General features: G+C 32.1%; 4 protein-coding genes across 4 annotated transcripts in view; 1 reads left to right on the top strand and 3 right to left on the bottom strand.

Annotated features, from left to right (window-relative positions):
- The window catches only part of Gad1 (glutamate decarboxylase), a 175,387-nt gene that overhangs the window by 16,896 nt on the left and 142,569 nt on the right, over nt 1–15,922 (bottom strand). The window lies entirely within an intron of this gene.
- LOC140441985 (uncharacterized) lies at nt 302–2,416 on the bottom strand. Its single transcript, XM_072533009.1, has 2 exons — nt 2,193–2,416; nt 302–765 (listed from the first exon to the last, which is right to left on the bottom strand). The coding sequence occupies exons 1-2, from the start codon at nt 2,309–2,311 to the stop codon at nt 393–395; spliced, it is 492 nt and encodes a 163-aa protein (XP_072389110.1). The 5' UTR covers nt 2,312–2,416; the 3' UTR covers nt 302–392.
- Nucleotides 8,297–9,653, bottom strand: LOC140441988 (uncharacterized). The gene is made up of 2 exons (XM_072533012.1): nt 9,474–9,653; nt 8,297–8,734 (listed from the first exon to the last, which is right to left on the bottom strand). Exons 1-2 carry the CDS (start codon nt 9,590–9,592, stop codon nt 8,362–8,364), a joined length of 492 nt encoding a protein of 163 aa, XP_072389113.1. The 5' UTR covers nt 9,593–9,653; the 3' UTR covers nt 8,297–8,361.
- LOC140441987 (uncharacterized) lies at nt 13,449–14,742 on the top strand. The gene is made up of 2 exons (XM_072533011.1): nt 13,449–13,633; nt 14,321–14,742. Exons 1-2 carry the CDS (start codon nt 13,515–13,517, stop codon nt 14,691–14,693), a joined length of 492 nt encoding a protein of 163 aa, XP_072389112.1. The 5' UTR covers nt 13,449–13,514; the 3' UTR covers nt 14,694–14,742.

Below are 15,922 nucleotides of genomic sequence, written 5' to 3'. Positions count from 1 at the left end.
CAGTAATGCAATAAGTGTAAAGGAACAACAGAAGAAAAGCAGGTCATAAATCTGAATTATAATGGCACTAAAGGTGCTGCTGATACTGGGGAGGGGATAAAATAAAGCACACGTTTTCTTCTATTTAAATTAGAAAAAGGTCTAAGATTTTTTTTAATCATGTATATGACATTACTAAATACTTTTATATTCTCACACAAACTCACTGACTACTGTAGAGATAAAGGAAAACCAAGAAAATTTCTCTAGGTAGTACGAGTACGTCAACAACCATATATATTTTGCAAATAAATGTTCAAGATTAAAGGGTATTACTTATTTATTTATAAATTTATTACAAAGTATAAAAATGAACACATTGCTATCACGAGAATTTAAGATTAGTGACTTATTTAAAACCTTCCGTTTAAATTCAAAAATACACCAGCTTGTGGTTTGCCAGTACCGCCAGGCCCTCCGAAATGTCTACCGTATTGTCCGCTGATATCTCCACTCCAGTTTTTCTTTTGCAAAAAATTGTATTTAAGTCCAGCATTAACGTCAGTACCATATCCGCGAGTTCTATCGGCTCCAACAAAAGCAGACGAACTGCTTGGCTTGTTCGCGAAGTCCAGACGACCTCCGAAAGTGTCAGGCTTCAATCCGTGTGATCCCCATGCTTTAGATGCACTCACTGTTCCATCTAGTCTGTTGTTGTTATTGTTTAATAAGGTACCAGTATGGCTAAGACCGTAGCCTGATTGGTCAAGACCCCATTTGAGTTGTCTGTAAATATAAAATATTATAAATTATATTATAAATATAAGGTTATATTATAAATAATTTATATCTATGTATATAATTAATTTCTTTGAAGTAAATACAAAATTTGATGATATGAACACAATTTGATATTTCATAATTTTACTTTTTTTAGCATTTGGCAAAACCTTTCCGTCAAAGTACTGAAAAGTCCTAATAGTCAGTGGGTAACAATTTATACCAATCTTCAAACGTGCTGCATTTTAAAGTTTTTGGCTTAAAAAGTATTGTATTGTTACTGAAGCCAATGCTACACTAAGGCTTTGTTTGCTTCTTATTTTTAAAGATGTATTCCCAATACTACAAAAAGGAAAAATTTTTTTATAGAGTAAAAACAAAGAAACTATTGAGATGGTTGAGGGGAAATCTTTTCTTAACAAAAAAGTAAAATGTAAAAAGAGGAGAAAAACAACAGATGGAGATTTTTAATTAAGATAGAGTAAATTAAACGAGCTCAAAATATCAATAAGAATTAGTACATATTGCTTATGATCCCTCTGCACGAAACCGCTTTAGAAATGAAAGGAAAACAATTATACTAAGAATATTTGTTGGCTGCTGTCACTAATACGACTGGACAAAAAATTCTTTAGTAGGATTGTTGAACATTAAAAAAAGTGTCCTCTTCAGATGGGAGCAAGCTCATATTTATGGATTAAAAACTAAACAAAGAAAAGTTAATGCTGAAGTTTGTGCAGATTCGTCTCCATGTTAAGTGTCCAAAGTTGTGATAAAATTGTAAATACTTGTTACAAGAACAAAATCATATCATGTCTTATATGGATAGGTGACTCAACGGATCTTAGTCTGATTAAAAACTAGTAAGATATTGTAAAAGCTAGGCTTTGTAAAATAGGTTGCACAATAAAAGTAATACTGATTGAGGCTTGAATTCAGATATGGCTTCGAGACCAAGAAATATTAGAAAACTGTAAGAAATTCGTTGTTTCCATACCAAAGCGCATTTAAGAAGTAATCAACGAATTGATAGAAAAGCTCACAGCAAGGATGAGAAAAAAGGTACAAAAGATGGAAGCAACCATGAATACGTATTGATGACTTATTGGTAAGCCAATACTTTTACTCGTTCCTTAATATATCATACTTCTCTTGCAAAGATAATCGTTTTAAAGAAGTTTCAAAAACTTGTTATATTAACGGCAAACTAGTTAATAATACATCTGAAAAGTATAATTATAGTGATAAATATAAATAGAAGAGAAATTAGTAAATTTACTGTGTACTTTAAAAATATTTAGACGCCTATATATTGGTACTCAAACAATAGTAAGTAGCATTTTGATTAAAATAGATGAAGTATTTACAGTAGAAAAATAGTAGTAATAAATCAATTTATTTGTTTATATTTAAATGTTAAAAAGTATTCTCACCTTCGTTCTCTATGAAGCGGCACCAAAGCATATTCTTGACCTTCTTCATCTTCAATGACATCCACTGGCAAAGCAGCAACAAATAGCAAGAAACTAGCAAACACAATTATTATCTTCATTTTTGGTGGTGTATAAAGCAGGACTTTTTAAAACTTCAGCTAAAATGTTAAACTGATGCTGAAGAGAACGCATTTCGTTCTTTTATACGTTGTTAATCTTTAAGTTGGCCGGCAGAGAAGTAATTCCCCATTTGCGATGATTCAGGATGGTTCTTTGATAAATTCTTTACTGCGCGCCTTGATAAGAATGTTTTAATTATGGTGTTCGCGGCTTGTGTTGTTAAGCTTGTACCTATTTATCTGGTGAAGGGGAACCACATTTCGGTAATGTGATTTATTTAGGCTAAGATAAAATAGAAATAACAGTTTTTTTATATATTGCCAAATATTTGTCATACTAATTTTTTATGTTATCATTTTTAATTACGAATTACCTTTTCATGGTGATACGTATTTCGATTGTATTTTAACAGTTAAATTTGACAAAAATATGCAACGTATTTCCAGAAAAATGCGAACTTTTTTGTATCTCTAACTTAAGTAGTTTAGTATTCAACATTTAAAAACGATTACTCCCAAGAAACTATCGTACTACATCATAGAAAAAGAACAAAATACAATAAAATATTAAAGGTATTATAAAGAAAAGACCTGAAGGGACTTACAAATTAGGTTAGCAAGGTAGGCAAACAAAACCATTAAAATAGGAAACATGACACACCTGCAGCATTGTTACACGTGGGAAGATGTACTACGTGGCCCAATTGTTTATATAAGAAAATATCTAGTCCAAGAAAAATTCAATACACTCCTATAACACAAGAGAGTATAGGTAAATAAAAGAGAAATATCTTATGGGTAAGTAACTTGAGAAATCGAGGATGCAAGATAATCAAACTATTCAGAGCAATCACATCTAAGATTAGAATAGGCCAGGTTGATTACTAATTTCTCACTTAATATCGCAGAGATCGAGACAACTGTAACTATGATAAATACGGATAATAATAGGGAGTATGATAAATATGGAAGTGGTATCTTTGCCCCAACTGTGTTAAAGGTGATAATCATCTGCTATGAGTGAACTTAACAACATAGAAAATATCTGCATACCAAGTGTCTCTGTGACTTATGTGGACAAGCTCCTTTTTATTTAAGGGGAAGATATTATTTTCACTGAACCAGACAATTTTATTTTAACTAGCATAACACTATGGAGTAGAAGGCTGGAGCCTTACAGAAGATGCCGTAAAACGATTAGAGGCACTTGAAATGTAGTGCTACCGACGTATGTCGAGGGTCTCATATATACACCACATAAGTAACATAACTCTTCTCCAGAGGCTAAGAAAAGACAAAGAAATTATTAACACCATAAAGAACAGAATATTGGATTACTTCGGCCACATCATGCGTAATAATAAATACCGACTTCTACAGTTGATTCTACAATGCAAGATTGAGGGTAAGAAAGGCCCTGGACGTAGATGTATATCCTGGCTGGCCAATCATAGGAAGTAGACTGGTCTAACGTCAACTGATCTATTTCGAGCTGCTGTGAATAGAATGAGATGGTTGAATGTGGTCGCCAACATCTCTAGAAGATAGACACATTTAGAAAAAGAAGAAGAAGACACGTCATTTAAAGAAGAGATCTAATTTTAAGGAAGCAAATTGGGAAAAAGTCGCCTCGCATCTCGATAATGACATGCGAGTTGGAATAATATTACTATAAGATGAAATAATATAACTAAAATTCACTCAACAACAGAAAACTGTCAAAACTTTATTAACATTGTAGAATCTGTGTTTAGAAAACACGTTCCGCGAGAATGTCGAAGTATGTTCAGATGCTAACTCCAGGCTCCCTTTAATTGCTTAACCGGTATATAAAACTATATGATGAAGACCGTTATAGTGATGATACTTACCGAGCTGAAGAAATATTACTGGCTGCGATCTCAGATGAACGAAGATCTTAATGGTATAATGGTGCAAAATAGTAGACATGACTTAAAACTAATAAAAATCTTATCCAGGAATTAAGTGAAATAGCAAACAATTTCCCAAATGAGATAGCAAACCAAGTGGTCACAATTCCTTAAAAATAGCATATAACCTGGAAAAACAGGCAAAGAAAACTTAATCTTGAAATGTAAGAGGACGAAACCAGACAGATGAGCAAAATTTTTAACGATATTAAGCTTAGATCCACCATCCATATAATGAAAAATTATAAGACTTGGGGTATTGACGATCTGTGCACAGAGCAAATTAAGAAGTTTGGACCAAAAACACTGCAATGGTTCTTCCAGATAAATAACTCTGTTAAAACTATGCAGATACCCAAAGTCTGGAGATAAGCCAAAGTCGTTGCCTTACTTAAACCTGACACAGATTCCGATGACTCCAAAACCTATCGATAAATACCATTGATTTGTCACCTATTTAAAATACTTGAGCGCACTAGCCTTACTATAATTATCCAGAATAGAAGAAAAAATAATAGAAGAACAAAGTGGCTTTAGACTGAGAAGATCATGCAAATTACAATAAAGTATAAACAATAATAACAATTAATGATCAATAACATTTGAAAAAACCACTTGTGGAATAAAATTTAGCGGTGAAGTCTCAGGTATATTTGCTATAAAGGAAGGTATTCGTCCTTTGTTTACCTTGTTATTTAATACAAGACAAAAATAAATATATCCCTTACCCATTTCTAAAAAACGCATTAACTGTTAGCTAACGCTGTGGTCCTCATAACATCTATAACGAAGGGACTGATATGGGATAGCCCTAAAATTATTTTGCAGAATAAATTGCAGAATTGGTAAAGAGGAGGGAATATTTATGTACTTGCCACCTTTATTCACCAGGTCTGCAAGAAAGCAGCAAAAATCAATTTCATACTGGTCAAGAGTACTAGATGTGCTGAATCTATAAACAAAATAATTAACGCAAAAGAAAAATTATAATTAGATCAATACAATCATGACATACGGTGACGAGACATAGACCATACAAAAAATCATTAAAAACATGTTATAAATGTGGAAAATAAGGATACTTCGTAAAATATTTGGCACTAAGGTAGTAGCGGGTTGATAAACACGATATAATTACGAACTATTCCAAATGTTACCTAACTCTAGAATAATAAAAGTATATTAGGTATTGGATTGAGCATCAGAAATTGAAAAAAAAAAATAGAAATGCAGACTACGGAGAGGTGCAGTCAGGGAAGATTTTAAAGAGCTTGAAATCACAGACTAAAGGACGATAGGGAAAAAAAATAAGAAAAAGTCGTTTGTGGTGACTGCAAATCCATTGGCCAATCTTAGAAATTTATCTGTGAATACATTCTAAACATAAAAGATGATAATATGTTTGTATCATTCCAAGTGTATGATAAAGGGAATGCTAAAATGACGTCATAATACTCTATTGATACCGATTCGACCACAGAAAGTTTAACGATTTTGTTCTCTTAATAAGATTAAATCTTTTAGGAAAAGCTTCTATCGCTTTGTTGAATTGAATAGACAAATACATGGCCCAAGAGAACAAATTCGTTGAACTTCATGTACAATGCCATTTGGCATTCCATTCCACAGGTAGCTGTAGCTTCCTCTGTGGTAATTGTTAGTTGTTGCCCTGGAAACCATCAATGCCAAACCAACCTCTAATGCCACAAATTGGTTGCATTGCTCCTGTAGTGATTCGCTTTCCAAGTTAACATGCTCCTTTTCTAACTTGGCTGCACCGTACTGAAGACGACCAATAGTGCGATAGTCAGAAATACGTATATTACGGTTGCCTTTCATCGATGTATTTTTTTTGGTTTTCTGTTTTGCGAGACATGCCATTACATTTTACTTTTCTAGAGCTAAGATTAATAGTATTATAAAAATTAATATTAAACCGTCTTCCGGATTGAACCGCGTTGATTTTCGTTGCACCGAGCTTTCGACGTCCTCTCTGATGTCTTCTTCAGGGCTTCCGAGGTCTCAGTCTCCCGAGCCACCAGACACTACTACACTGATTAATATTCACTTCACTGCTACTGCAGTACAGTACACTACTACAGTACAACTCCTACCTTCAAGCTATGTGGGAAAACACACTGTTCTACTGATAAATTTATGTTAAGTCTGCAAGGGGTTGCGCTATATATTCACTAATACACTTTATTAATATAGTTGATATGTAATCAATACCTACTGAGGTAACATTTTTCAAGGAGCCAATTACCTCTCTAACATCATACTCATCTACAGGAAAAAAATAAAAGGATTTATCTACATGTTGTGTGGTATAATAATCAAAGTTGGAATTTTTAAAAATATTTATGTTTTATTTTTAGGAAAAGTAGTAAAATGCTCTACAAAAGCGTTTGCCATTTATTAGTAATAATTTTATCAGCTAGTTGGATTTTATCACAATTATTACGTTTTACCGTCTAACCTATTTTTTTATTAACCGTACGCCATATAAACTTCTGCTTTTGCTGTATAGTATTCTTACATTCTAAACTATTTTGAAAGAGACTCTTTTTTGTTTTGTCGATTAGTTTGACATATTGCTTTTGACGTGACAACGTCTTAAATTAGGTTGTGGCTCGGAGTCACTCATGAAAAAGTGTAACGCCCGCTCACGTCTGTTACGATGAGTCACCGAACGAGAGAGAGGCCCGCCGGACCGGCGAATGCCTTGCGTCTCTCTCCCACTCAAACATGATCGGTCCGCTGCGCGCGCAGCACTAGAGAATTAGGCGCGTTGAATCGGTGCGTGCTTGTGTCTCTGTCTTTATCGAGCGTTCTTGGCGTTAGAAAACCGAGAAAGCGTCATAATACAAGTTCACACGTGTGGTTAAAGTATCGTCAGCTGTGTCTGTAGTGAAAATGTGGAGTGCTTAGATTCGTCATTTACAACAATTACAACAATAAAGGTAAATAATTGTACACTAATATTTCATTATCGTAAACTATGATTGATTGATTAATTGTTAGATTGACTCAAAAGTTGAGAAACTGAGTTTATAGGTTATGTCATACTATTGACAAATGTTGATAGTGTTAACTAAATTATTAGTTTAAATCACTCTGCAATCAATCGTAATTCAGTCGATTGAGAAGAAACAGCGCGTATTGCTAGTCAAACATTTAAAAATCACTCAAATAGAAATTAGTTAAGTTTAAGTTTACATGTACAATGTTTTAGTAAACAAAATATATTTCTATAGTTAAAATTTGTGCAATTCTTATTTTAATTCAATTCCTTGTTCCTATTGTGCAATTTAATAATATTCATATCAATAAATATTCTACCGAGAAAAAGACGTTGTCACGTAAAATCTTCGCCCGTAAAACCGACTTTACAGGCAACCGATTTTTTTTTCTTTATATTTTAAATAAATGCCTATATTTTGTAAATTATTTGATAGCCAAAAAAGACTTCTTAAATCATTTCCCTCGTGTATTATATCATTTGTTACCCAACTATTTTTAGACTTATGGCAAATTTTTTTTGTAGTCATTGGACAAGATATGTCAATATGGTACGGAAGTACCTTCAAAAATGTCTCAAATGCCAAATTCGCGTCATCGAGATAATCGCAAAACTCTTCAAAATATTCAGTGAAAAATCTGTTTTGTAAATTTAATAAATGCGATCGAGAAAGATTTCTGAATTTTACGTTTTAACTTATTTTACCTTGTACTTTTTTTGATTTAGCATCTAATAACAAAAACTCCAAACCAAAATGAACTCCCAAAATAAAGTCTTTGTATATATTATAGATTTGCAGCTTAACTAATTCGCTATCGAAGAGAAGACTTCTGGTTGCTACATAGGTATACATAATTATTTCTAACGTAATTGTACAAAATCGCAATTTCATAAGGGATTTAACGATTAACCGGAGATTAGATTTGAATGTTGAAAAGGTGTAATTTATAGTTTTTGGTTTATTTCTATTGACATATTTGTTAAGAGCATATTTGAAATGTAGATATTCGTGAAAAAATACAATTAAAAAGCTCAATTATAAAAATAATAATTTATTAAAAAATATATATTACAGTCTTCGTAATCTGTGTTGAGATTTAGGGTCTCGCTTCAAAGTTTAAGAATACTCCCGCTTCGGGTTTGCCATTCCCACCAGGCCCACCATGATGCTGGCTATATTGTCCTGTTAAATCTACGTTAAGATGTTTGTCTTTAACAAAATTGTATTTAACTCCAGCGTTGACATCAGTACCGTATCCAGGCGTCCTGTCTGCGGATACAAAGGCAGTAGTTTTTGATGGATTATTGGTATACTCTACACGTCCTCCAAAAGAATCTGGTTTTAGTCCATGAGAATCCCAAGCTTTCGAACCAGTGTAAGCACCGTCGATTTGGTGATTACCATTACTCCAAATGTTTCCTTTTTGACCAAGAGTGTATCCATTTTGGTTGGCGCCCCAGGTTAAATCTCTAAAAAATTTTGATGAATAAAATGTATTAAAAGTTTGCAGACTCTAGCATATAATCATTAAAATATTCTAGAAACTATAAGATTCACACAAGAGAAGAGAGATAGAAGTAATAACATAGATAATTTATCTGTAGAAATATGTATAAGTTACAATAAAGAATGTGTTGCATACAAAACTTACAGGAAAATTTAAACTGATTGTAACAATTACAGAAAAATAAGCAAAAGGAGGGTATTTATGTAAGAGTAGTTTAAATAAGACCTAAAACCATTAAGAAATTAAAATATTGAAGAAATTTAGAGAATAAAAATTGACACAAAACATGTTTAACAATTGTAAGTTAAATAAAAAAAATTTGTTTTTGGTAGACCGGTTTTGTTCATAAACGATAATTGAAAAACGTAACTATAAACAAAAGTGTTGTTTGTTTCGCAAAAATGCGAAATGGTACCAATGGGAAAAAGCTGGAAATGAAACGGAAAAGAAAACAAAATATCTGACTGTTTTAACAATATTTTAGACTTAGGTTAATGATGTAATAACCGTTTAATTCGATATAAAAATAGAATTCAAAATATTTATAGGGTTTAAACTGATTGCTTAATATTATATAAAACTTTTTTAATAATAATTATCATGTGCAATTGTTATTTAAAAGAAGAATATAGATACCTACATAAAAAACAATTGTCTATTATCTATTACTATTATCTTTATATGGTTTTTAAACTACTTACCTTCTTTCTCTATGGACTGGAACTAAAACATATTCTTGTCCACTTTCGTCTTCAATGACATCCAAAGGAAGAGAAACGACTGCGGAAATGCATAAAGCAATGATAGCTATACCTTTCATTGTAAAATGTGTTTTTTATTTTAACTATTTTAAAGCTGTTATTGAACTGATACTGAAAGTCAGTGTTTCTAAAGTATTTATATTAAATCTAACCCCGAATTGTTAAGTACTTACCCGTTTTGTGCTTTTATTTTACAAACTAATTTCAAGGTTACAAATATTGTTTCTCGATAATAGTGCATAAGGTGAACTACCGTTTCCAAGCGTAAGCAAGTTTGGTACATAGAAAATATACTGATTGTAAATATTTCATAAAATGAAAACTACAGATTTAATTTTTAAAATCATAAAATTATATTATTATTTAATTTTTATACAAAGCTGTTTCAAAAGTCTTTACAAAATTTTACAAAAAATATGCCAAAAAAAATTTAATAACTCTAATATTATAAGCTGCTATTCGTACATTAAATAACATTTGGTTGTATTGTATAATGATGCCTTGTTTTCGGGGTTTATAAGCTCCTAAGTTATTTCTGGAGTTATTTCCTGTTAATGTGTCGTTTGTATCTCCGACATTATTAAAGATGATGTGGCAACTAATTAAGACAATGTTTCAATGTACGTTATAAAACGATAAAATAGCACTGTAACTCTCCAAATAACTTAAAATGTGTAAAGTTGTAAGAAGATAAAAATATTACAATGGTTGACACATTTTGGTAAAATGGAAAATAAAATAGAAGACAGGTAAAAGATATTGTATGATGGAAATATTTCTTATCACGAATGAAAGGAAGGCCCAGAACAAGATGATTAGAGATGATTACCTATGGTCTAAATGAAAAGCAAATTACAAACTAGAAAGAAAAGACTAAAGACAGGAAAAAGGAAAAGAATATAATATTCAGCTGAGGGTCTACAATAGGCGTATTTCTGACAGAGGTCGGCAATCATTAGACTTATTTCGACTTTAACCCTCTGGCGGGGGCTTTAGGTCCTGTATGCCGCATTTTTAATAACTTGTAGATTTTTAAAAATATTATTAGTTACATCAGGTTGTTCGTCCCTATATTCTCAAATAATTTCTTCTTATTGCACCGTCTCCTTTCGAAGGTTGGCGATCCAAATGGCAATTGTAGCGTTGGAAACTGCTGCACGAAAGATTTTTGTGGATGAGCAGTCAAACCATCTCCTCAGGTCTTTCAATCACGAGTTCTGGCGTCTTCCAACCGATCTTTAGCCCCGAACTTCACCTTCCAATATAATATGAAGTAATTCATATCTTTCACCTCTCAACACATGACCCAAGTATTGTATTTTTCTCTCTTTGATTATGCTGAGTAATTCTTTTTGTATACTCATGCTCCGAAGTACCTCACCATTGGTAACTTTTTGTGTTCATGGAATTCTCAGCATCCGTTTGTATATATACATTTTGAAGGCATCTATTATTTTTTCTGTTTCAAGTTCATTGTCCAACTTTCACAGCCATACAGCAAAACAGAGCTCAAATGGCTATATTACGCTACTTCCGACGGACATACCGCTTCGGTATTTGATTTATTTAGTTGTCAGTGAGACGCTAAAGTATTTTTCTTCATGTACCATATCAGAATTATTCGACGTTGGTAATCACCATTGCGAAGGCTTATAGATCTTCAGCCACATGGAATAGTTGCCCTGGATTTGATATCTAAGTCCATTCACGAATGTTTTTTAAACAGAAACTTGTTTTCTGCCTACATCTCTAAGGCCTTCTATTGAGCCTTTAAGGAATTAGTTGTTCGTGGTGTTCGTGTGTATTAAGGTATAAAAAATGCTTATTAAAAGCTTAAAATTTTTATTTTATAGAAGAACTTTTCAGAATTGAATCATTCCATCATCAGTTTACCAAAAGAGAGAGTAAAAATACCAATATTAAAAAACAAGTAAGTTAAAATTTAAATATATAGAAAGAACACGTTGGTTTTTTACTACTTACATAAAAAGTTGTTAAAAACATTGTATGGCCACAGAAAAACATTGGAAGGACATCAGCATTAAAAACAATCCTCATGGTATTTACAAAGGTGAATGAAGAAGAGTGCATGAAGAAGAGAAATATCATAACATCCCAGGTAGAGATTATCTCAAACTTGACCTTTTTGAGGATTTTGAGATAGTCAAGGAAAAGAAAAATAGCTTGGAGGCTAAGCCAAGTCTTTAGACGCTTAAGCGTAGAACGCTCTACTGTTGCTGCACTGACTGGCAGTGTAAGTTTGTAGAAATATTCTGATATTTGGATACATATGAATATCGCAGTCTTCTAATACTTCTAAAATACAATCAGGAAGTTTTCCATTATTTTACATGACTCTTTTCCACTTTTGAATCCACAGTGATAACTCTTGTTCTACTGTGGAGTATGCAATAAGTAGTTGGTCCATTAATATCCTGGAAGGTGTCAACAATTTTTTTTAATGCAACTTTATCTTCTGGTGTGTTATCAGTTTTAGGTAAAACAACTCGAAGATTAAATAGATTCATAACCTTCGGTGAAAGTCGTTCTTCTAAATCAGTTAAGATATTGTCTAAAAGGGGCAAATAAATAGATCTTCGGAAATATTCTTCGCAAGAGTTAGCAGATTGGTTTTGACGAGAAACTATACGAGGCATCTTCAACTCAACGTCTAGTTGTTCAGCTATTTTGTTTACTTCATAGTAAAGTTTCCTAAAAACAGATTTAGCATTTGATCTTTTATTTTGAAAAATGCATTTAGTGTTCTCTATGGCCTCAGTAGCCTACTTCAAATCTAATTTTGGTGACCGAAGAAGACGACTAAGTGATACAGTTGTACCTAAAACATCACTAAGACAAACTACTGAAATGAGAAATTTTGGGCCCCTAACAGTTTGCTTTAATGGAAATGCATCAGCTGACATTTTACTGTCCTTTCACGTAGAAATTGTTTCAAGAACGTTGTATATTTTGATGATTGATTCGCCCTTGAACTGAAGATGACCTCCATGCCTTTCAACCCAACGAGTTTCACAAATAACTTGGACAGCAGCCCCCAGTTCCTTTATTTGTATTCACTAAGGTATCAGACAGAGCTAATGCAACAACAATATTCACTTTGATATTTATTATAGATAAATTATAAAATGTATCACACAGTCTCAAGAATTATAATATATATTCAAATTGCAAACAACCAATTCGTAGGCAAAACTGAAGATGAAATACCTCATACAAAATAAAAATGTGCTGATTTCGTGCGAAAAGTCATGTCATGTACATTGAATGAGCAATAATGTGTGGCCGGTAATTCTATCTCATCTATACCTAATCGAACTATTCTCTGGCACTCAAATCACGAATTGACAATATTTGAAAATCGCGTAAATCTGAATTCGTGGAAGTCTCAGTCGAGGTATTAGTGTATTTAGAATTGTCTCACCCCTTAAATAAATGAGTTTGAATTATTTCAACTCTTGACTTCTTGCTTATATGGTTGATGGGTTTAAAATTATTTTTTTTAGGATTATTTGATTTTTAATTTTGTTTTGGGGGTGGCCATGACCCCTATGCCCCCCCTTTTATCCGCCACTGAGCAGCCTATAATATTACAGTTATTAAATATTTTTTTGGATATATTTTTTGTAAAATTTTGTAAAGACTTTTGAAACAGTTTTGTATTAAAATAAATAATAATATACTATTATCATTTTAAAAATTAAATCTGTAGTTTCCATTTTAGGAAATGTTTACAATCGCTACAATTCTTTGTTTACGATTGGAAACGGTAGTTCACCTCATGCACTATTATCGAGAAACAATATTTGTAACCTTGAGATTTATTTGTAAAATAAAAGCACAAAAGGGGTAAGTACTTAACAAGTCGGCATTAAATTTAATATAAATACTTTACAAACATTGACTTTCAGTATCAGTTCAATAGCAGCTTTAAAATAGTTAAAATAAAAAATACATTTTACAATGAAAGGTATAGCTATAATTGCTTTATGCATTTCCGCAGTCGTGTCTCTTCCTTTGAATGTCATCGAAGATGAAAGTGGCCAAGAGTTTGTTTTAGTTCCAGTACATAGAGAAAGAAGGTAAGTAAAAAAAACCACATATTGATAATTTAATAAAAAAAATTAAATAAATTAAGTAAACATTTTAAGCCAAATTTTGATTTTTAAAGTTTTATGAGGTTAAAATTAAACGTGTGGAATATTATTAAGTCGGTCAAATATATATTTTTTTCATTAGATACCGTTCCGTTTTTTACTGTTCCTGCCTGTTACTATTTTGTATTTTATAACCATTTTTATTTTTGGTTAGGAAAAAGATTCTTAATTACAGTTTATAAACAAAACTCTGTTATAAAAAATATTTGGATAATTATCAAACATTTGTTTACGATATTAAGGTATTAAACCAATTTGTATTCTCTAATTAATTTAGTATTTGGCAACTTTCATAATTTTATTATCTTCATCATATTTAACTTCCGAAATTTTGAATTCCTATTAAAGAATGTGTATCACGGATGGGTTTTTTTTTCAATAAACGTGATGGAATATTAGGTTATACTTTATTTTACCTTATTGAAAATATTAATTTTAATGATGCAATTTTTCTTCTTTCTTCACATATTTTTTTTTTAATTGTCTGTTTACATCTATATTGTTTTTTTTGCTCTCTTTTGCGTAAAAAGTATCTGTTATACTGGTATTTTTGGGAGATTATATGTTACAGTGTAGAAAGTTTATTATATTATTGATTAATATTATTTTTAGAGACTTAACCTGGGGCGCCAACCAAAATGGATACACTCTCGGTCAAAAAGGAAACATCTGGAGTAATGGTAACCACCAATTTGATGGCGCTTACTCTGGTTCGAAAGCGTGGGAATCCCATGGACTGAAACCAGATTCCTTTGGAGGTCGTTTAGAATACACCAATAAGCCCACAAAAACTACTGCCTTTGTATCCGCAGACAGGACGCCTGGATACGGTACTGATGTCAATGCTGGAGTTAAATATAACTTTGTTAAAGAAAAAAATCTTAACGTAGATTTGACAGGACAATTAAGTCAGCACCACGGTGGACCAGGTGGGAATACAAAACCCGAAGCGGGAGTATATTTAAATTTTGAAGCTAGACCTTAACCCAAAATAAAGACTGTACATTTTTAACAATAAATTATTATTTTTTTAATTGTTTTATAATTTTTTAAAACAACTACACTCTATATTAATTCCGAATATATTTTATTTTTTTTATGAAATATTTCGTTGGAAATAAATTACAAATTATAAAGTAAACTTTATATATTTGACATTTTAGAAAACTATCTACAAACTCAACTTTTAAGTAAAAGTTAAACTACAAATCCTCCTCCCCATTTCTTGAGCCCTTGTTAGGGTGTGGTGATACCCTAAATATTATTAGCTTGCTGTCTCCATTGGCTGCGATCCTAAGCCAAATGGACGCCTTTATGTAAGTTTTTCCCACTAGAGTCTTCATTTGGTCTGCCCATGGTGTTGGATATTTTCCTCTTGGTCTTCTGCCTTGGATAGTCCCCGTTCTTCGGACTAAGTGCCTGAAGTAATTTAGGTATGATCGCTTTACTTTTTTTAATAAGCTGACTTGTATATTAAGCTTTTCCAGAATTGACAAGTTGGTTCTGTGTTTTGTCCAGGACACTCTAGACCCACATTTCAAGGACTTCGATTTCACTTTTATCGATTTTTAATACTTTTTAAACTATGAATAAAAAAACATTCAAATAATGAATGAGTTGCCCATGTGAGTCACTTCAAACAAGGTTTAAGAAATAAATTACAGACTTACTCACAATCTGTTGATTGTAATGTTAATTTAGCCAAAAAAGACAACATGCATGGTTATAACAGCAAATTTACTAAAATGTAAATTTAGTATTAATACACAAAAAAGGGGACAATACAGATCTCAAAAATTATCGTCCAATATCACTACTATCACAACTTTATAAAACATTCACAAAAATAATTACAACTAGATTGACAACAAAGTTCGATGTATATCAACCAGTAGGGCAAGCCGGATTTAGAAAAGGGTTCAGTACATGTGACCATCTTCACACACTAAAGGTCCTAATAGAAAAAGTTAACGAATACAATTTACCAATCTGTTTAGCATTTATAGACTACGAGAAAGCTTTTGACTGCATAGAATTATGGGCTATTGAGGAAGCACTGGTCAACAGCAGAATAGATTCTGGATATGGGATATTAATACATAATATATATCAACACGCTGAAATGGTAGTCACGATGGATAACGGAATGAAAACGAGGCCAATAAAAATCAACCGAGGAGTAAGACAGGGAGACACCATATCTCCAAAACTATT

The sequence above is a fragment of the Diabrotica undecimpunctata genome, chromosome 5 (genome assembly GCF_040954645.1).
Source record: "Diabrotica undecimpunctata isolate CICGRU chromosome 5, icDiaUnde3, whole genome shotgun sequence".
NCBI classification, from domain to species: domain Eukaryota; kingdom Metazoa; phylum Arthropoda; class Insecta; order Coleoptera; family Chrysomelidae; genus Diabrotica; species Diabrotica undecimpunctata.
This window is presented reverse-complemented; position numbering and strand designations above follow the sequence as displayed.